At 36.6% G+C, this 22,808-nt stretch overlaps 1 protein-coding gene and 1 long non-coding RNA gene across 4 annotated transcripts in view; one reads left to right on the forward strand and one right to left on the reverse strand.

The window, feature by feature from the left end:
* On the forward strand, positions 1-18,546 carry LOC137718424 (MADS-box transcription factor 23-like). 2 transcript variants are annotated; one of them, XM_068457972.1, is made up of 7 exons: positions 1-182; positions 10,076-10,154; positions 14,821-14,882; positions 17,235-17,334; positions 17,421-17,462; positions 17,545-17,628; positions 17,753-18,546. In XM_068457972.1, exons 1-7 carry the CDS (start codon positions 1-3, stop codon positions 17,930-17,932), a joined length of 729 nt encoding a protein of 242 aa, XP_068314073.1. In that variant the 3' UTR covers positions 17,933-18,546. The 2 variants fall into 2 exon arrangements, with proteins under 2 accessions (XP_068314073.1, XP_068314074.1); XM_068457973.1 differs by lacking the exon at positions 17,421-17,462.
* The window catches only part of LOC137718425 (uncharacterized), a 24,169-nt gene continuing 10,336 nt past the window's right edge, over positions 8,976-22,808 (reverse strand). Inside the window, exons 3-8 of one of the 2 annotated variants that reach the window (XR_011065876.1) lie at positions 18,490-18,549; positions 13,605-13,770; positions 11,559-12,400; positions 11,175-11,372; positions 10,073-10,200; positions 8,976-9,855 (exon numbers count right to left, since the gene is read on the reverse strand). This is a non-coding gene — a long non-coding RNA (uncharacterized lncRNA). Of the gene's footprint in view, positions 11,373-11,558; positions 12,401-13,604; positions 13,771-18,489; positions 18,550-22,808 lie in introns of both variants that reach the window. The other variant, XR_011065875.1, reaches the window with a different exon arrangement.

Raw genomic sequence — 22,808 nt, forward strand, 5'->3', positions numbered from 1 at the left:
ATGGGAAGGGGTAAGATTGTGATAAGGAGGATCGACAATTCGACCAGCAGGCAAGTGACGTTTTCAAAGCGGAGGAACGGGCTGTTGAAGAAGGCGAAGGAGCTGGCGATCTTGTGCGATGCTGAGGTCGGAGTCATGATCTTCTCCAGCACCGGCAAGCTCTATGATTTTGCAAGCACCAGGTCTTCCTAATTCTATCAACTTTAGTTTAACAATATTTAAGCTTAATTGCATCTGTTATTCATTTTATCTGATGAAATGGCATTTATTCGTAGCTTGAGATCCATGTGGAATTGAAGTTAATATGGTTGATAAATTAGCCTGAAAACATGCATGTCTTGTGGTGCTTCATTGTTCACAAATGTCCGATAGATTTTGATTCGGAATCACATAAATTATAACATGCAAGGACTACACATTAGTATATTAGAACTAATAATTCCTTGTTCGTAAATTGAGTAGTGTCTTTTTAATTTTAAATTCCTTTTAAAATTTCAAACCCATACAACAAGATCTCATTAGAATTAACGTATATCGTATAATCACTTCCTGCTTTTGTATATCTCTTCTCATTTACTAACAAAAATTAGATATGAGTTCTAACTAAGGGAGTACATAGTTAATCCAAGACACCGCTTAGTCTTAGAGCAAACGAAGATTACACCCTGTTCGACGGGCGAAGCTACCTTATATCAGAGAGAGATGTTCTCTTTTGAATGAATGTGAGCTAATACATTCTTTAAAAAATAAAAAATAAAAAAAGATAAATTAGTTCTAATCACAAACTTAAAAAACCACACGATAATAGCTCCGGTCTCCTTTTTTTGGAAAGTTTAAAACGACCAAAGGCTTAGATGAAAGTGCATGATCTATCACTAGAATATAGATTGAACAATTCTTTGCTGGTTTGCAAAAGTGTGTTACGGTATGATGTATAGAATTTGTTTTCTTCCTAAAAATAACACCAATTAACTATTTATGCCATTTCAAATTATATGGGGTAATTAATACTTTTATTGTTTCAACACACATTTCATAATTAATTTGAGTCCTTTTGTGATAGGATTGGTAGAGGATCCTCCCTTGTATGTTTACTTCATATTTCAATAATACGTAATGTTTCTCTTTAAAATGATCAAACAATCATCGATTTCTTTATGAATGACCAAACAATTTCATGTTTTTGTAGGATGAGAAATTGATATTATTGAATCTGACGTGGTTTAATATTTAATTTATATCAAATCCTTTCTTCTGGAGGAATTCTCCAGGAGAACTAAGCCAATCGATCGAGGCTAATTCATCCTTATTTTAAAATTGAATTGACATGATTAATTAACTCTGGTAGAGTAATTTGCCATGCTTGTTTTGTTTCAGACTCGCGACTTGCAATAGTCTAGTGACCTTTTCGCAAAAATTTTAGTTTCTCCAGTTATATCACCATTACGCTATGCATGGTGCTGCATGCAATTGGTTGGACGGATTAAATCGGACGCACTTTCACTTGTTTCTTTTTCCCTTGGTAGGACTTTTTATGTTTTATCACTTATATATATCATCGGGGAAGGGGAGGATGAGAGCTTAAAATCTCTTTCAATATTTCAAAGAGAAGTATATATACTGTTAAGATAAAGAGCTAGTTCAGTGGTAAGTGTTATTAGATTGAGTCTATTGACCCTGCGGAAATAGAAGTTTGTCATTTGTGGTTCATGAGATTGTCTTTAATGAAGTACTAGTGCAAAGGCCGTTCTTACCCTCGAACCCTACAAACCAGCGGGGACAAAATACTTGAGTGCTAAGATCCATAAATAAGTTTAAGCTAATGCAATTGCATGTGGCGAAGTCAGGATTTTCAGATAATGGTGTCATAATATCCACCAAAAAATGCTTCGTGACCATTTTGTTGAGCACCTAGTAGGCACCTGTCAATTCTTGCCAATGTATGCCAAAAGCTTAGACCAACATAAGTCGACAACTACTATTATTCGTAGAGGTTTGTCGATGGTGGATGCAGGATATTGTGGAGTAACGTTGAAGACTGTCAAGACTTGTCAACTAAGGTATTTCATTAAGCACATGGTACTCACAATATAGTCGCACACAATAAGAGAGAAAAGGAAGACAAATATGACAGAAGAAAATAGAGAAGTAGGAGAAGAATGTTGTAATTTAATCTGCCTGAGCTGTTTATAGGAGTCAAATACAATACACAAATAAATATACATGGGTTTTTGAAGTTTTCGAGGTCAAGGACAACTAAGTACCCCATACTGGCTCCAGCACTATTGCATGTATATGTTGTTTATGAAATGAGGTGACAAAGAATCTAAAGAAGATCATCAAAGTCATGCACATTATCTTCTGTTATTATTCATACAACACCATGACATAATGTGTTCTTGGATTTTGGGTTAGAATTTCCTAGGAGTGAAGGGAAAACAGAGACCTACAAATCATGACGAAGTTTGGACAAAACGGTCGAGAAGTACGTTATTTATAAAAATATGTAGAGTTCTCGACATATTTGATCCGTATATATCCGTAGGAGTACCTTGAGTGAAACAAATTTGTGATAATAACAAACTCATGGCATGTTTTCTACTCATCGCATCTTTGCTTACTTTAATGAAGTTATGAATCCGGTAAGAGAAAGAAATATGAAGATTTTTTAGCCAAAATGGTTATTGAGATTTGTATAACTTTTTATTTTGATCCTTGACAATGAAAATCGTTATAAGTGATCACTGAGTTTGTCCACAATAAATTGTTTTAGTTATTTCGTAAAAAATCTGTCAATATCCCATTAAGTGAAGGGGTTGGTTTGACAAAAATACCTTTTAAAATGCGGTCACATGGTTGTTCACGTGACACTTTAACGAGGATATTGACAAATTACAAAAATACCAAAATGATTTATGCTGAATAAACTTAGGGATCACTTATATTGATTTTCATTGTCAAATACCAAAGCGAGAAGTTGTACCAATCTTAGAGAACATTTTGGTTTAAAAGCCAAATATGTATGGGATCAATATTTGATATGATTTCCTGATTTTGAGGTACTAAAATTACATATATTAAAGTAAAACCCACCCTTTATTCACATTCCATATACGTTAGTAAACACAAGCGAAGTTAAAAATTAGAATGATTTGAACACTCATGTTTCAGCAAAATCGGAATGATTCAAACTTATTCATGGTAAATAAACATGTCATCAAATGTAAGTGAGGCCATTATTTGAGCTTGGTTCCACACCTAAACCACTAATCAACCATAGTAACCCTAATAGTTCAGTTTGGTTCAGTTTTCACTTAAAATGGTGGCAACAACTAAACCAAATCACAGTGTTCCAAAGTCAATTTAGTTGGTCAACCCATCAAGTTTGGAAGATGAGAGGTAGCAAAACTTTAGGTTGTGGAGCTAGAATTATGACTCAGGAGGAGCCAAAAGTCTCCCTAAAACGCTTTTTTGATCTAAGAAAAATAAGGATATGTCGTGTCCTAACTACTAACCACCGTCATTTGGGTTTGGTATGATGTTATTCTTGCCATCCTCTTCCTCAACTCAACCCCCATGCCCAGACTCAGATTAAAAGTCCCTTTAAGCAAAAGAATGAAGGGATGGGGGTGAGAATAAAAATAAAAACCAAAAAACAAAAATAATAGTATTAAAAGACTTCAAGGAATAAAATTTAAAAATTTTAAAAAAAAACCAGCCTCTTGCCAACTTTCTCTCTCTCCCTTTTTTGATCACCTGAGTCCTTCAAAACTCATAGTGATGATGGTTAACTGCATAAGAACCACTGGCCTTAAATCAAACCCAATGAAGGAATAAGGAAAAAATTGTGATTGGGGCTCTAATACCCTGAAAATCTTTGGAAATTAGACGAATAACTCCATTTTTTATGTGAAAAAATGTTAAGGTAGGCCCGGCCCATTCTGGTCTCTTCATGGCTCAGCCATTACGAAACTGCATACATACAGGTGGTCGTCAGGATCCAAACATACCACATATCTTCGATATTAGCATATTTGACTCAGACCTTGAGTGGCCTGAAGCAATGAGGTTTTGTCGAGATTAAGGTAGCGAGGCTTCGTGAAGGACGTTGATGTGCAGAAAGGCTTCGCCAAGGGTGTGACAATGAGGCTACACTGAATTGAGCATCAAACAATGGCATTAAGGGAAGATAAAGAAAGACATATGAGAAGAAAGATGAGGATAAGAAGAGTGCAACAAGAGAGGAGGTTGAGGAGTGATAAGAAAGAGAAAAGAGGAGAGGAGAGAAAAGACGAGAAGAGAAAATGGCGATTGATAGTTTTCTAATAGAATGAGGATGAGGATTTTGATTTCTTTGGGTTCTCGAAACGATAAGTGTATTCAACCTCCAGTTAGAACCAACTACATGTACAAAATAAAGACTATAAAACTCCTATCGTTCGATTCAGTTCATACATATTTTAAGACAAAAATTGTAGACTGAATTTCTATCTTAGAAGGTGATGTGGAGCATGATTGGAATTGATTTTTAAAAATCCTTCTTAAATTCTAGTTAGGAGCTCATTTAAGGAGCCTATTGGAGATGCTCTTATCACATTACTTCGATCCATATGTATTGCGCATCTACATTAGCGGGAAGGATCCATTATAGGTGTATGCATTTTTGTTTGAATGCTTGGACAACAACAAAACTTTATCTCTCTCAGTGGATTCGCTGTATAATCCTAGAGCGCCACTACGCTCAGTTTTGCACCAAGTCTTTCATTAGCTCCTAGTATTTCATGTTTTTTCTTAATGTCTTTTCACAAGTCTTCTTAGGTCTTCCTCTACCCCTTTTTGCCCTGAGCCTCAATCTCATAATTGCATTTTCTAATTGGAGTATCTGTAGGTTTTCCTTTCACATGTCCAAACCACCTTAACTAATTTTCTTTCATATTATCTTCAATTACGACTACCCCTACTTTACCTCGGATATCCTTGTTCTTAATCTTATCATTTCTTGTGTGCCCACACATCTAACGATGCATTCTCATTTCCGCTACACTCATTTTTTGCACGTGTTGATGCTTGACCGCCCAACATTCCATACCAGAAAGCATTGTTCGCCTTATTGTCATCCTATAAAATTTTCCTTGAACTTGACATACGACGGTTGCACAACATATCTGATATCCTTTTCCACTGCATACATCCAACTTGTATTCTATGGTTGAGATAATCATCCAGTTCTCTGTTCTTTTGCGTAATAGATCAAAGATAATGAAAGCGTTCACTCTTTGGCACTTCCTGATCTCCAATCTCTACTATATCTTATTTGGATCTCTATTCTCACTTAACTTCACTCCATATACTCTGTTTTTGACATGCTCAGGCGAATATCTCTAAATTCCAACATTTCCCACCAAAGGTTAAGCTTCGCATGTACTCCCCATCCCTCTCTCCCCGTCCCCACGTTTCATTTATCAACACTATATCATCTGTGAAAAGCATATACCAAGGGATATCATATTGAATATGTCCAGTTAACTCATCCATTACCAATGCAAAATGGTAAGGACTTAAAGCTGAACCGTGGTGTAACCCTATGATTATGGGAAAATTTTCATTTTGTCCTTCATAAGTTCTTATTGCAGTCTTTACTCCATCATAATATCATTTATTGCTTGGGTATATGCTACTCGTACCCCTTTCTTCTCTAGAATCCTCCAAAGAATTTCTCTTGGGACCTTATCATACGACTTTTTTCAAATCTATAAAGACCAAATCCTTTTTCATATCTCTATATCATTCCATTGATCTCCATCAAAGATAGATTGCCTCTATAGTCGAGCGCCCCGGCATAAATCTGAATTGATTGTTTGGGACTCATGTCTCTTGCCTCAGTTTATAGTCACTCTCTCCCAAAGCTTAATTGTATGACTCATCAACTTAATATCTTTATAGTACGTGTAATTTTATATATCGCCCTTATCTTGTAAATAGGCAACAAAGTGCTTTTTGCCACTTATACGACATTTTTCCTTTTCAAAATCTTATTAAAAAAGTTTGTGAGTCATGCTATACCTGTCTCTCTCGAGACCTTTCACACTTCAATCGATATACCATTGGGACCCACTACATTTATATGCTTCTTCTTTCTTAAAGCTACAACCACTTCCTCTTTCTACACTCTTCCAAGATACTCAACTCACCCAAGAAGTACTCATTGCATTGAAAAGATTATGAAAATAAGCTCTTTATTTGCTTTTAACTGCGTTCTCCACAGCTAAAACATTTCCATTCTCATTCTTGATGCACCTTACTCGGTTTAAGTCTCTTGTGTTCCTTTCCCTTGCTCTAGTTAGTTTATAGATGTCCAACTCTCATTTTTTGGTATCTAATCCCTTATACATATCATCTAAAGCCACCAGCTTCGCTTCTCTCACGACTTTCTTTGCCTCCTTTTTCGCTATTTTATACCTCACATTTTCATCTGTTTTATCCTTGTATAAAGTTTTACAACATTCCTTCTTAGCCCTTACCTTTTCATGTACCTTCTTCTTCCTCCATCAAGATTTCTTTTAATGTGGAGCAAAACCCTTTTGACTCTCTTAATACCTCTTTTGCAACTTTTCGGATATACCTAGCCATGGAATCCCACATTTGGCTAGCATTCCCCTCTGTATCACACACATATTGGGCAAGTATTTTCTCTTTGAAAGTGACTTGTTTTTCTCCCTTTAGATTCCCTCATCCAGTTCTTTGACACTTCAAGGTCTTGTTCTTTCTTTTATCTCTTTTGATACGTACATCCATCACCAATATGTGATGTTGGCTAGTCAGGCTTTCTCCCTATATAACTTTGCAATCCTTACAAGTTATACAATCCTTTTTTCTCATTAAAAATAAATTTATTTGTGTTTTTTCTGACCCACATTTGTAGCTGATCACATGCTTCTCACTTCTTAAAGAAGATATTGGCTATAAAGAGATCGTATGTCATTGCAAAATCGAAAATGGTTTCATCCTCCTCGTTTCTCTTCCTACAACCATGGCCACCATGCAAACCTCTATGGTTGCATGTGTCCTTGCCCATATGTCCATTTAAATCTCCTCCTATGAGTAACTTCTTCATCTGAGATACTCCTTGAACCAATTCTCCAAGATTTTCCCAAAATTTCTCCTTCAGATTCCTATCTAACCCTACTTGAGGTGCATACGCACTAATCACAATGGTGAGTTTGTACTATCACAAACTTTATTGCTATAATTTTATCATCAACCTTCTTGACATCTACAACATCTTTTGTCAAAGTATTATCCATGATGATGCCAACACAGTTTCTCAATTTATTTGTGCTCGAATACCAAAGCTTAAAACCTGAGTTTTCAATCCTCCTTAAGACTAACCCCCTTAGTTCCTTGGAGGCACATAATACTTATCATTTTACTCGATATAACTTGCACTATTCTACATTCCTAAACACAATATACTCTCTTGAACCCTACCTTCATGTCATACCTTCTTTGACATCACTTGTGGAGTAAGGTCAAAATTCTTCTTCTACGTGTCCCAAGTAAAGTTGCTGTAAACGGATACTTCCAAACAACTTCGAGTAAAATCATTCAAAAAGAAGTTTTTACCGCACCCTTGCTCGTTTAACATTGCATCCAACTAGCGACAAAGATATAACCCTTGCTCACTTATCAATGTGCCTAGGCCACAACTGCGTCACTTCCCGATGATGAGCTAGCTTTAACGTAATTTCATTTATGATTTATTATCACAGGGATGATAGGTGAAAATAGTATGTTGACTGTTTACTACTTGACACCTTCCCCCTCCTCTTTATCCGGGTTTGGGACCTGCAACGTAAGATAAACTTACACAGGGAGAGTTAACAAATTACGCTTTGAGAGTACTTTGAGTGCTTTGACAAGGAGTAATAAATTGTGTCATGGTGTACATTGGGTGCTTTGACAAGGAATACTTTGAATAAATCTTGAGCGATGTGACAAGTTACCACCAAATTGTGACAGAGTACTTCTAGTGCTTTGACAAGAAATAATAAACTAAGCCTCATTTGGTCTTTAAGATTAATTTATAAATCTTCACGGTATATTTAAGGTAAGTGTGACCGATTTATTAAAGAACTAGACGAGGATTGGACATGTGGAACGAACAAGTTTACTCCACTTGCACTTAAGCTTGAAGCCTTTTTTTAATCCTAAAGATTCTGAAAGTAAAGCTTTAGAAACCCTACATTATTTTAGAATCTCGAGCCACAATTATATTATCAGCGATATAGCAGCCAAAAACAAAGCTCGCCTGTGTAGGAGACAAGAATTTAGTCAGCAGGGGTCTGAGGACTCATAGAACACCTTATTAATCTTAATTAAACTGTCCTTTCAAGCAAGAGTCGGCTTAGATCAATGAATGAAAAGGAAGAGAGTGAATACGGCACAGGAAATGAGGCCATCTAGGTTTGTCTATTCTAATCCTGCCATTTTGAAGGGTATGCGAATGGATAAGTTCACTTAATGCATAATATATCTTTTATCTTCACGTCGAACACAATTTGTTAATTTTTCACTTCAATATACGTTGAGTTCGGTGAGTTTACCATCCCAATCCAATCCTCTAAGCCAAACGAAGCCTTATATCCAAAATGTTAGTACGGTATTTTTTTGTTTTCCGTTTGGTTTTGTTTGTCCTTAAAATCTTCTTAGCCTTGGTGTGTTCTAAACTCTCCACTGAATTTGTAATTCACGTAATCGATGCATCTTTATTGTCTATATGGATCACAATGTGGCCTAAAATCTGGAACTCATCATGTAGCCTGGTCAGGATCAAGCTATCTATAATCTACTCATCCATCAGACTATTAGATGCACAATTGTTCAGTTAAAGAAAAGAAAGAATGCACGTTGCAGTCAAATGGCTTTAATTTTTTTATTTGGTTGATCCCTAGCATGAACAATTCTCCAAAATAACATTAAAACTGAAGCTTCTTGTCTGTTGGTATATGTGTGTTTATGTGTGTGTTCACATGGACGACTGCCACTAGCAACATGTTACATATGTATTGGTTAATTCATGCCAAAATACATGATATGTATTAGGTTAATTCATGCCAAAATACATGACTATCTGGAAGAACACTACATGTCGTTGACACATTAGAAGCAAAACACTTTAACCTGCTTTAAACTTGACTACCATTTTGTAGAAACTGCAGCACATAGAAAAGCGACGTAGTTGAAAACCGATGAGCTCCCATGGAATCAAACTAGAAACTGCAGAATATGAACTCCAACAAGAGTGTTAGTATAAACAATAATTACCAGTTGCCACTAAATCTGGTCCTAGGATTTTATAAATAGCGGAAGTATTCCGTAGATATATTGTTCAATCCTACAGAAGGTACTTCTCACAAGCAACCACCCTTGCACTGCAACAGTACAAAGTGAGGACACATTCCTGTTCCCAGTGCAGATTATTAACTTAACTGACATTGACGAACCATAAGCTCTTGTAGAACATAGTTCAGAAACTAAGGAAAGCTCTTGTATATCTATAAAATATGCAGTTCAATTTAATCTTGTCTGCACGTACGAGTAATTCTTGATATGCAAATGACTGTAACGTGCTAGTCTAGCAGCACGCTTACAAGAAATGAGAATGAAGCGTTGTTTAAAATTTGCTAAAACTAGTTCTCGTGTTACAGCTTCAGTCGCCATGAAATGACTTGTGTCGTCAACTGTCCCAACTATAGAATAAACTAGATTTAGAGTTTAGAGGTCTGAAAAACAAGTTAGGAAAAGATACAGAAACTTATCTCTAGTTCCCTGCTTCAACAATGTCTGGTAGCAGATCTGAAAACCACATCTTTATCAGTAACAGCAGCTTAAAAGAAAAAAGAAGCTTGCATGGAAGTCTATTAAAAAGTTATAGTCTAAAATGTTACCATGATATGTCAATTTTCTTTCGTTCCATGTCCATATACAGATTCTTGAAATCATATTCCAAATTCTTTTTGTGCTAAGCTCACAAAAAGCGAAGAGTATATCTGATATAAATGTATCTTCTTACCAGCATGAAATCAGCAATTGAACGATACAACAAAGCAAAAGAGGAGCACCGTCAATTTGGGAATCCAGCTTCTGAGATTAAGGTATCCTTCAGTTCCCTATCCTGCAAGCTTTTCCTTGAGAATATACCTAAAAAAAAAATTTAACATGTGAGTTTCTTTTAACATACGACTCTGAAATAACAAACAGATCATTCATCCAATCGTACAGCAAGGTATGTATGTACTCACACATATCTTTTATAATAAATCTAATGACTAAATTTTAAAAATATGTGCGAATAAAGTAAAAAATTAAACTCTATACAGTAAGAAATCTCAAAACTTTATGAAGAAAAGGGTGTTAGGAGAAACTAGAAAGTTAAAGACTGCTGTTTGATTCATCATAACAGAACATACGCAGAATGCATTAGATTGTCATTGCTAAGTAATTTAATGAAGTACAGTAGCCACCCCAATGATTTGTAGGACAGCCAAAGGTTACCGGCAATGATGGTTGCTCACTGACAGCTGCTTTTCAGGAAAACGCATTTAAAAATGACTCACACCTGTAACTTATAATAGACTTTTCTACAATCGAAAAAAACACAAATGAAAGCAGACAACAATACAACTATGCTCCATATACAACCTGAATTCATGGATGTATGTTTGGAAGATAGAAGTTCGAAAAAATACTCCAAAATAAAATCTTCATATAATGGTTCAAGTAATCCCATTGGTGGCATTGAATGCACCAATTTAGTAAGTTTCACCATCAACATAATTCTTGTCAAATCTTCAGATCAGCTCTCCAACCTAGGGATACAAACATCTGCTCATAAATTGTATATGCGGTTGAAAGAGATTTGCACCCTCACCCATCCTAAGAAATTATAAACGCTCTAAAAGCATATGGTTGGCATACTTAATTTTTATTTTATGGAAAACAAATATTTTCGCAGCAAAGACAAAGAAACTACAAAACAGGGGACAAGGTGTTCGCTGAGTTACACCGATCTAAAGAACAACAAAATAGAAACCAATGAGAACAAAAGAAGAGAAACGACTAATTTATAGAAGCTTTCCAATCAGAATAGATAGCATGAGAGGACCAATCCTTACCATCCGAGGAAACTGAAGCCTACCAAGATGTCCAGAGTCGACTAGTTAAAGTATTGGTAACACCATTCCTTTTATTTGTTAGGACACTACAGAAGGCTTCGTTGCATATTATTCCTTGATATATAACAGCATATCATCCAAAATGTCAATCTCCCAGAAGTAAATTTCCAATCAGAAGTCCCAAACACAATGAAAGTGCTGCAATGCATTGAATACTAGATTAATAACATGGTAAAAAAGATGAGAAAACGGAAATGTAAATTGATTGGGAGCCAGATGAGTATAAACACTGTTTCTGGATCCTTTGAAACAAATACCCAGATTCTACTTCTTTGCTATCACAAGAAATAACATACAGGGAGCATACAGCCTCAAGCTACTTACTCCTTCCAAATTGTTGATCCAATTTCACCTTCTTCATTTGCATAAGAAGTCGTGATTAAGAGTTGGTCACAGAAGGACAACTGTGATAACAGAGGACTTCCTAGCATAACTAGTTGCCAATTCAACGCGCATGTCTGTTTCGTGAGCCCATAAGTCAAAATCATGGATTTGAAGAACTCCAATGACATGGGTCTTCATCTATATATAGAGATCAATCAAGAACAGGAATGGTTTTCTTCACTCTTTTCAAAGAAATATTTGAGGTGGCAGGAAGACTATGAATGAAACAGAATGCCAAAATCAATTCAGAATTCAATGTTGTTTCATCAGCCAAAGCCGTGATGCTCTTCATTTGCAATTGCAGAGGAAAATGGGCAGTCAAGAAACCAAGTAATGCATCATAAGGACGGAGTTCCAACAGCTACACAGCTTTTGAAATAATTCCATTAAAAGATAGTTCGTTCTTCTTGACAGATTATAGACAGTTCGTTCTTCTTGACAGATCATAGCAACAAAGTTGCGATTTGGTGGAAGCTCAGGCATTAATTCCAAACAGAATCTTGGAACCAAGGAGCAAAGACTGAATAGCTAACCTCTCAAGTTCAGTAACAATGGGGCATGAGGTTATTGCTATGACAAAGCACCCAATGCTCCCATATGTGTGAAGTTGCTCAGTAATAAGAAGTCCGTTCACAATCTCCAGGGCATCTCTTCTTACTTTGAGGTGTTTCAATTCAAGAATGGAGATCTGAATGAGAGTCCAAATGCAATTATTGGTAAGGCTCATCCCAGAGGCAGTAATAACCTCGCTCTGAGAATTTTTCCAGTTCCACTTTTCTTCCCTACAAAAATTTCTCTTTAAATCAGTGCACATAGGGTTAGTGAAATCAATGAAATAAATTAAGGCAAAAAACATTAAGGTCATGCTAGCTCCCCTTTTTCCCTTGATTAGAAATCGAGTTCGACATCCATACAAAGGCATTGTATGTGCATGCACGTGCCAAAAATTCTAATCCATCAATAACTCATATTCATGGATTGTTCTTGTCAACAGAAACATCCGTGAAATAAAAACTTCCATTCTACTAATTATAAAAACTACATTGTTATTAAAACTCAGTTCAAGAACAAACCAATCATTTCTATGCATAGCACATATGAATTTCAATGCAACCTACCCACAAATAAGCCATCCATATAACGAAAATAAGCTTTGTCAGAGTCTACATATCAGACGCCTTTTTTCTCTCATCTAAAAGTACACTGTAACTCGATGAACAATGCAACACATGATGGAACATTGAAATTCAACCTTTTTCGTAAAAAATTGTGCCATGAGCCCAAAACAACTTGAATGAAGAAAAAGATAGTCCATTTCTCGGTAACAAAAGGTTTGCTGATACTGTACATACCGTCAAATCTGAATATTGAATAACGCTGCAAAACTTTGATAAAAGTTTGATGTTTTTATTTTTATAGATGAAACCCCCTCAAAATGTCTTCAATGTGAACTCCAACCTCAAGTTTAAGTCTTGGCTATAGCCTCTCTGCCTTGTATCTACGAATCGGTACAACTCTTAAAACATTACTTTCATGATGTACACTTAAATGTTGAGGGAAGTCCGCATCATAAACATTCATAACAATCCACCATGGAAACCTTTCCTTAGGTGGAAAACCATCACCAAGCTCTCTTTTGCAAAATTTTAGTTCATCTTTTCTTTCTACCAATTCATTGAGCTTGGCATTTGGCTCGTCAGACTGTCTCCTTTACTGAATCGGCCAAGTTTCCTCCTTTGCATTAATGTTCCCAACTTGCCAAATTGGCTCCTAGTTTTGTATTAGAATAGGCACCACAAAGAGTAAGGCCATCAGTATATGCTAGAACTCTGGAGGTCTGCTCAAACTAATTTTATGTGAAAGGAATTACTGACTTTGGTTCAAACCTATACTACAGTTTATTCTTCCCTTCTACCAAACATTACCACAAAGTATTTCTTCAACTTTTTGGTCATTTTTGCAACCCTAAAGAAACCACAGCCTTACCTTCAAAGGAAGACCCTTACCAAATGCAGCACCTTGGCTCTCTCGTCTCTCTCGTCTCTCCACTAACCACTGTATTAAAAGCGTGAGGCGTGGGCAAGGCGTCCGAGGGATAGCCCAGCCTAGGCGTGAGGCGAAGCCTTACGGGACCTTAAATAATAGAGGATTGCTGAAAAAAACAGAGGAAACAGGTGAGAAAAACAGAGGAAACAGAGACTCTTGGGGTTTTTAAAATAAAGGAAAAACAGACTTGGCCAAAACACGTCGTTTTGGGCCAAGTCATTTAAAAAAAATTAAAGACTTGGCCAAAACGACGTCGTTTTGGACCAAGTCTTAAAAAAAACAAAAAATCCCTCTTCTTCTTCGCGGTCGTCTTCCTCGTGAAGATGCCGCACAGCCTGCAACCCTAAACCTAGATGGCAGAGCTTGAAAACACAGCAGTTGACTTCGATTTTGGGTCGTGGATGGATTTAGGAACGCCCGCCAACCGCCTTTAGGCACGCCTTAGCAACCTAGTCTCGCCTCGGTGAGTTTTCGCCCACTCCCACTGGGCAGAGGCGTTATCACTCCCACCCTGCCTCCAAAGCCGTCTAGGCGCGCCTCGGGGTGCGTCTTTTAAAACATTGCCACTAACCCACCCAACTCAAAGCATACCCACTAAATACCTAAAACCTCATAAATATTACTCCAACACCCAAGGGAAAAAATATTTAAGGTGTGAAAGTCCACATGCCTTCATTTCTCAATATCATTGTCCGGTGCCACTTAATACATGTAAACATTACAATGGGTCTTTATCTCTATATCATGCAAAGAGTGAAAAGAGAAGGGGGGAAAAAGAAGATAAAACTGACTCAGAAAATAAAAGAAAAATGTTATAAGTCAATGGATGGACACAATTATCCATCCAATAGTCTCGTACAAGAAAAATGATAGTGCAAATCTGAAATGGTTACTTCACCTAACTGCACAATATAAGGTCCAAATAGGAGTTACATTTTAAGTAGCTTTAGCTATTTGTTGCATTCAAAAGATGTTGAGTAAGGAGATTATCATAGGTTAATATAAGCTCATACTTTTCCTTGCACGTTTAAATGTTATAAAAATGAGAGTATTGCTCTCACGTATAGTGCTTTAATTGTATTGAAATTTCCATTTTCTACTTTAAATTTGTTCATTCTATAGTTATGTCTAAAGATGGTACTTTTTTACTTCCTAGTTATGGCAAAGGGAAGCAGCAATGTTGAGGCAACAACTTCAAAACTTGCAAGAAAACCATAGGTATAATGATTTTCCTTTTCTATCATGAATACTTTGTTGCATATCATAACCAATAAACACTATCATTAGCAAAAGACGATGAGAAATAAAAAGTTAAAATTTCACAATACAATTGGGGTATTTCGTGTCATTTAGACTAGACTACAAGGCCTTGCCCCTTAAACACAAGAAGTTAACACGCAAGTGTCTACAGACCATTTTCACCAAAAAAAATACATTTTACTAAAGTTGTATAAAAAGAGAATTCAATACTTGTAAAGGCAGCACAATTGGCACTAGTGCACTCCAACTTTTTGTGTACAGGAAACACGAAAATTTACAAATGTCCATTTTGAGGTTTAAAGTGCATAGTAGCATTATCCATTCATAAAGGTGAACTATCTTACTACGTCTATCACCAATTGCATGTATAAAATTAAGACATTAATGTTCAGAGAGGCTTCGGAAGGTGCTATACCAGGAAATTACTTGCTGTTTGAATAATTCAAAGAGCCTGAGTGCACTTTAATCAAAATCATAAGGCAAAATTTTCCTACATAAAGATTTCTTTGTTTTGCATCTTCTGGGAGAAGCTCGAACTTTAGCTTCACCAGAAACTCTTTTCAATTTCAACTAAAATTCAAGAGAAGAAAAACATATTAGCAGATAATGCACTTCTATGGTGCATAAGTGTGGTTTAGTGGTCTGAAGAGCTACACCAAACAGAGACTCAGGGTAGCTGGGTCAAATTGGTAATGAAGAACATGAATGTATGAGAAACAAACTGAACTCAATGGAAGCCCTACTGAAGGTTTCAAATTCTTCGACAATATGAGTACAGCCTGATTTTCTTAATAAGACTGTAACGGTGCCTTACTGCCTTTATTTTAAACAAAGTCTTCATTTCTTACAAACACCAAAGAATAAACAGCAGCTAGGGTTTGTACTCTTGCCTAAGTGATCTTAGGTTCGAATTTTAGTTTTGGATTCTTTTGCTATTTAAGTCTTATTTAAGAAAACATGCAGAAAGTAAAAGTGTTAGGGTGAGGGCATGAACCTACTCCCTACAGGAAAACAAGAAAAATCTCTAAACCCTGGTGCTTTGTCCATAATTTGTTATTCTACTGCAAGCTATGATATATATTATACAAGTATATGAGAAAAATAAAATCATGGGCCCTCCAAGACCAGGGCCTGTGCAGTGGCACTGCCTGGACACCCTCAGGCCCGGCCCTGCATATGATTTGTAGAACAAACAATTATAGAAGCTATTTTGTTACTTAAGGGACTAGTGAACGAGCTCAAAGAGAAAAAGAATGATCTTATGTCGTTATAGATATAGAATATATGACAAGACTTGTAAAGGAGAAAATTCTTGGTCAAGTTCTTAATTTCTAATGGTTTTTATAAAGGTTTGGATCTAGCTCTCAACCTTTCCTGCAGTGGTTAATAAAAAATTTTACAGGAACTGTTCACATGGTGTACTTTGATATGCACACTTCTCATGCTAATTAAATTAAAACATTAAACAGCAAAGGATGAACAAGTTGATTGCTAGCTAAAACAAACAACTATGGAAGCTACTTTTTAAAACTATGTCTAGTTGTTTATATAGGATGCAGAATGATAAAAGAAAATGACAAGATTACAAACAAAAATTTATAATAACTATCAGTGCTTATTTTGATTATTGAAGTTTTTTTTCAGTTTTTCTTTAGCCAATTGTTGTTAAGTTTATGATATTGAAGGACATCTTATGCTGCATGCTTGATTATGCTAAATTGAGAATTGTTGGCGAAATAAATTTTTGCCTTCCCAAATTATTTTTGTATGACATATTTCTGCTATTCCAATTGTATCACAACCAAGTGCTTTCCTTGAAATACAAAATCATTTCACGCATAAAGCCAGAGATATTGCATATACAATTTTTAGCTTTATATATAATGTCAAAAATAAATTAAAAGATCCTAAAAATGTTCATAATGCTAATTCCAACTTAATAAAGCACTCTAGTGAAGTCTTTTCTTATCGGTGAATGCACTGCATTTAACCGATTGGCATGTTCCATGATGTTATACCAGATGTTATACAATGAGGGCGTGACAACTCTTCATAACAAGTTATTGAATTTTCCCTAAGGAGTGACATTGTTTATACTCGTACAAGATAGAGGACAACACAGGTAGAGGACAATACAGTGCTTAAATAATGGGATTAGGTACAGTTGAAAATGAAGACATAATCTAGGATAAAGATGTTTGGCATCAAACAGAATTGTTATGCATCTCATAAATCCGCCTCACTACTGGGTTTAAGATGCCCAAAGTCCATTTTAGGGCCTAAACAATGCTTCTCTCTCAATGACTACAGGCAAATGATGGGAGAAGAGCTTTCTGGTCTGAGTGTGAAAGATTTACACAATCTGGAGAACCAATTGGAAACAAGTCTTCAGGCCGTCCGAATGAAAAAGGTACGATCAGTCACTCAATTTCTGAAAATCATCTATTTACATAATGTTTCCCATAGGGGGCTAAATCACAATTTTTACTTTTGTAGGACCAACTTTTAATGGATGAAATAGAAGAACTAAACCGAAAGGTTAAAACCTTGCAAAACTTTGGTACCACTTTTCAGCCTTTTCCTCTTTATTATTCAAGTAGCTAATTTAACGTCTATGCAGGGGAACGTCATTCACCAAGAAAATGTCCATCTGTTTAAGAAGGTAAACCTACTTCGTGAAGAAAATGTGGAGTTATCTAAGAAGGTAATGGTTTTGATAGCGTAATAAACTTTAACTATCCACGAAAGAGTAATAAAATCTACAATCCAAGCTACAACAAATTGCAACATTTTTCACAACGCCTCAACAGAAAAGTTTCACATCCCAGGTTTATGGAACAATGGATGTAAATGAAGCCAACCAAAGTCCCATTCTGACAAATGGTCGAGGTATCGAAGAGGACTCACATGGACCTGTCCGTCTCCAGCTTAGCCAGCCACAGCAGCAAAACTACGAGCCAGCAGCAAGGGCTACAGATCTGGGGTATACCTCCTTCCTAAAACTATAGTGTCTATTATGATAATCACTTATAAGTTTTCATTTTTTGATCAAACTATTTCCGTGACGACTACGGCAGACTACAACTACGCTAGCAAAGAAGATGCATCAGACTAGGATGATGTTACTTGATTTCTCAAGAACAAGGCTGTTGGATAAAATTTATGTTCTATCACAATGTGGTAAAAGAGCTGCAAAACAATCAGCAAAAGGACCTTTATTTGAAAACAATGTTTTGATGTGTGTGACAATCAAAGAAACCACCTACATATGTAAAGATGAGATTCATATATAATAAAGAATAATTGACTTGCACTTCACGTGCACCGCAGCGTTTAGAAATCTCTTAAGTCTCTATGCAGCTGTGGAACAAACATGCTCTGAAACATATTGCAATGTTTATATGCATGTCGCCAATTTTTGTACAACAAAACATGTGAACAAAAGCACTTGCTTTGACAAAAGATGAAAATATAAAGAGAAAGAAGCAAAACTTTTCAACTTACTGCATTCAGGTTTGGTCCACTGAAGTATTGTATTTCACAAAATGGTGTATGAGGTGTTTACCTTCATGTTCATGCAGTTTGATATTTCACTGACAGCATCTGCAATGATTTGACGTCCTGACTGCAATACAATGTTCACCATGGAAGTAATAGGTAGTTAAGCACAGTAAGCGAAATCAAGCCATTGATAGTTTTGTTTATGGTAAACCATATATAAATTCAATGAAACAACCATTACATGTAAGTATGACAATACGCAGAATTCTCTGATATAATAATAAATCCACCTCTAGGACACTATAATAAAATAAATTCAAAATTTAAGTTATCAGCGGGATAAAAAAAAAACATGCATGGTCGAATCAAGGTAAAACTCTTTAATGCTGGTTATGAATCTTATGATCAAATGTAGATCTTGGACCAACTTTGGTTGAAACAAACATAAAACATGTGAATACAATGTTTCATTTATCAGATACAAGTGCAATTCAGAGCAATCCACAAATAATAAGGCTCCGGGACTATTAAACAGTAAATCTTGTATCAAGTTAGCACTAGTAGACTATGCATGCTTAGCTTTGAGTCCCATGCCACTCTATGGTATTTGTTAAACAACATAATTCTAATTAAGATTACCATAACCAGATCCCTTGTTTCCAAGTTCACAGATTGATACACCAAATACACAAACAACAGAAATGAATAAAGTTCCAAGAGACCTATGGACTGCGATGCATATCCCATATTGGAATTCTAAAAGATGAGAGGTTTCCTTTTCGACAGGGAAGATCACATAATCATGCCACATTGAGATTCTTTTGGAAAACAGGGACAAATAATTATTCGTGGGATTAGATACATCAGCAACTAAGGCCTACGTAACATAGCTTGCGAGGAAAGGGTAAGAAACATGTTCAAATAAAAATCTGAGTCTTCAAATAAAATTATGAATCACCAAATCTTGTCAGACCAATGGTTTTATAAAGAGAAGGAAAACGTATGATAGCTGTTTGAGCATTTTCAACTCAATCTTAATGGCTAATTGGCTATTTCATAATACAACAAAAGTAAATAAATAACGTATACTGGAGCCAACAATAGCTGGCAATATGTTTTATTTACCGTATATTTTAATGGTTATTTCAAGAGAAGCAAAAACGGACGTCTAAGAATACAACTAGTATAATTTCATGCCGCTTCCTGAAACAATATAGTACTTTAAAGAACAAAAGACTTTCTACGATTAGACATACATTAGCCGGAAAAAGTCAATGCATTCAACAAAATTGAAGCATATGTTGTATTTGGCAAGAGTCAATAGGACTTTGAAAGATAAGGGCCCGTCCGGTAACGTTTTGTAAAATGACTTTTGAAGAACTATTTGTAAAACGAAAACAACAAATAGAATTATGCATTTTTACGATTTGAAAATGTGTGTAGTAGTTTAATCTGATAATGAAAACATTGAAAATGGGTATGGTACCAATATCTATAATGTCACCAAAAAACATACACACACACACACACACACCATTGTATTAAAAGGCGAAGGCGTAGGCGAGGCGTTCCATGGATAGCCTCGCCTAGGTGTGAGGCGTGAGGCAAACCCTCAAGGTACCTAAAATTTTAATATATATTTCATATATAATTATATTTTATAGATATAATACTTTGTAAAACAAATATAATTATAACTAAGTCAAAAATAATATCATCTTCTTCATTACTAAGTTTAGTTGTACTTAGAAACTATGTCATAATTCTTAAAATGTTGTAATTATTTATTTTATTGTAAGTAATTATATAGAACTTTAAGAGAAATAAGGGTGAGTGACCACAATTATAGGGAATTTCAAGGAAAATAAAGGTTGAATGTCACAATTATATGGAAATTCAAAAGGAAATAAAGGTTGAGTGGAGAAATTATAGGGAATTTAAATGAAATAAAGGCTGAGTGGAGAAATTATAGAGAATTTAAAAGGAAATAAAGGCTTAGTGGGGCAATTATTATAGGAAATTTAAAGGAAAATAAAGGAAGAGCTAGAGTTGGAGTTAGACTTCGCCATTTGGACAGAAAAACTCTCTTTCTTCTTCGTTTAAATTAGAACAGTCTCCTGCATTTTAGAAACAGACATGAATTTTGAAGGGAAAAAACGCCCAAGTCAGCCACCTAGGCATGACCCGACGCCGCCCTACACCCACCCCCACAAAACGGAGGCGAAAATTCGGCCGCCCAACCTTCAAGGCCGCCTAGGCGCGCCCCGAGGCGAGTTTTTTAAAACACCGACACACACATTCATGTTTGATTGTAACGGTGGCTGTGATTGTAGAGATGGTGGTTGAGATGAGAGTGGTGTTGGTAGCAATGGTGGTTGCAGTGGTGGTAGTAGTGAGGGTAATGGGGTGGGTGGTGGTGACCATGGTGAGGGTAATGATAATGATGATGGCAATGGTTATGGGAGGTGACGGTGGTGGTGTTGAGCGTGACGGTGGAGGAGGATATGGTGGTAGCAGCAATGGTGATGGGAGGTTGTGGTGTCAAAGATAATGGTGATAATGGTGAGACGATGATGAATGTTGTGGTGGTGGTAATGGCAATGGCGACTATAATGGTGGTATACATGATTTTATTTTTATTTACAATTCCAACTATATTTTATAATGTATTTTTCAAGATTATTCACATACTGATGTAGAACTGCGGTAGTATTAGGGTGAACAAGGGTGTGACGGGACCGAGAAGAAGTAAAAGATCGAGGAGACGAATTAGGGGTCGAGGAGACGAAAGGAAAGGGGAGGAAAACAGGGAGTTCTAGTAAGGAGATTTTCATTCATCAAAAGTTAAAGTAAAAGATTACAATCTGCTCTATTTATAGAGACAAACTTTGAAAAATTAGGAAAGCAATTTAACTAATAAGAAATCCTTTAACAACGGAGAATTCTTAACTAAAATAGGAAAACTAATAAAAGGAAAGCTAATCCAAGTAGAATTAGGAGATGCATTCTGCATCATTCTCCCCTACTGAAAAGAACTCGACACAGGCGAGTAAGCCAACATTAAGGACAACGACGACGTTTGTAAGTATGGATGATAGGAGGACGGGATGCTGCCAAATCAAGATCCTGAAGAGCATCCTGATAATGGTGCAAAAGACTGGAATCCAACTCGCGAAATTCAGCTTCTGTAATCCAAGTATCCTCAGTAGCAGGCTTTCCCACCCAACGAACCAGATAACGGGTCGATCCTCCAGTAGACGAAGTCACAACTTCATGATCCAAAACGTCAGCAATCTGCTCTGTAGGGGCAGAAATAGTGGACGGAAGTCGTGGTGCCATAGGAGGAATGGAACTCTGAGCACCATCCATCGACAGAGGTGGAGAAAAGGTTCCCCGATAAGGAGATAAATCAGAGACATTAAAAATGGGACTGATCTGCATCGTGGCAGGTAACTCAATCAAATAAGCATTGGACCCAAGCTTCCTAAGGACACGATAAGGACCCATCGAACGAGCATGAAGCTTTTTAAAAGATTGCTTAGGAAAACGCTTAGGACAGATCCGCACCATAACAAAATCCCCGTGCTGAAACTCCTGGTGACGACGATGAGCATTGGCGGCCAGTTGATAATTGTCGGTGTGCATGGCTATTTGCCGACGGACGTCATCATGCAGTTGACTAATATGTTCAGCAAACGACGTAGCAGAGTCGGAGGCGCGGGCAGCCATAGGAAGAGCAACTAAATCCACAGGTGATCGGGGAGAAAACCCGTGAACAACCTCAAAAGGACTTTTACCGGTGCTTCGATTAACTGAGTTGTTATAAGCAAACTCAGCCACAGGCAACAAGAGATCCCAATTACCAGGCTTATCCCCAACTAAACAGCGAAGTAAATTTCCAAGACTGCGATTAACCACCTCCGTTTGTCCATCCGTTTGGGGATGGAAAGCGGAGGAAAACTTCAAAGTAGTCCCGAAAAGCTTCCACAAGGTTTTCCAAAAATAACTAACAAATTTGACATCACGATCAGAAACAATAGTGACAGGGAGGCCATGCAAACGAACTACTTCCTTAAAAAATATTTTGGCCACATGAGAAGCATCGGTATTTTTGGCACAAGGTAGAAAATGCGCCATTTTAGAAAAGCGATCAACTACGACAAAGATAGAGTCATGGCCGCGACTAGTCTTAGGTAAACCAAGCACAAAATCCATACTAATATCCTTCCAAGGAGCATGAGGGATTGGTAGAGGAGTATACAGACCTGTGTTACGTTTGCGAGCTTTAGCTAGCTGGCATGTGCGGCATTGGGAGAGGAGCCGAGCAACATCACGTTTTAACGACGGCCAATAGAAACGATCTTCCATCAAGGCAATGGTTTT

Source organism: Pyrus communis, chromosome 15 (genome assembly GCF_963583255.1).
Source record: "Pyrus communis chromosome 15, drPyrComm1.1, whole genome shotgun sequence".
Taxonomy (NCBI): Eukaryota; Viridiplantae; Streptophyta; class Magnoliopsida; order Rosales; family Rosaceae; genus Pyrus; species Pyrus communis.

Coding starts and splice junctions, on each gene's coding strand:
- LOC137718424 (XM_068457972.1), top strand. CDS start 1: ATGGGAAGGGGTAAGATTGTGATAAGGAGGATCGACAATTCGACCAGC. Junction 17,335..17,420: donor AGGCCGTCCGAATGAAAAAG/GTACGATCAGTC, acceptor TTACTTTTGTAG/GACCAACTTTTAATGGATGA. Junction 17,629..17,752: donor ATGTGGAGTTATCTAAGAAG/GTAATGGTTTTG, acceptor TTCACATCCCAG/GTTTATGGAACAATGGATGT.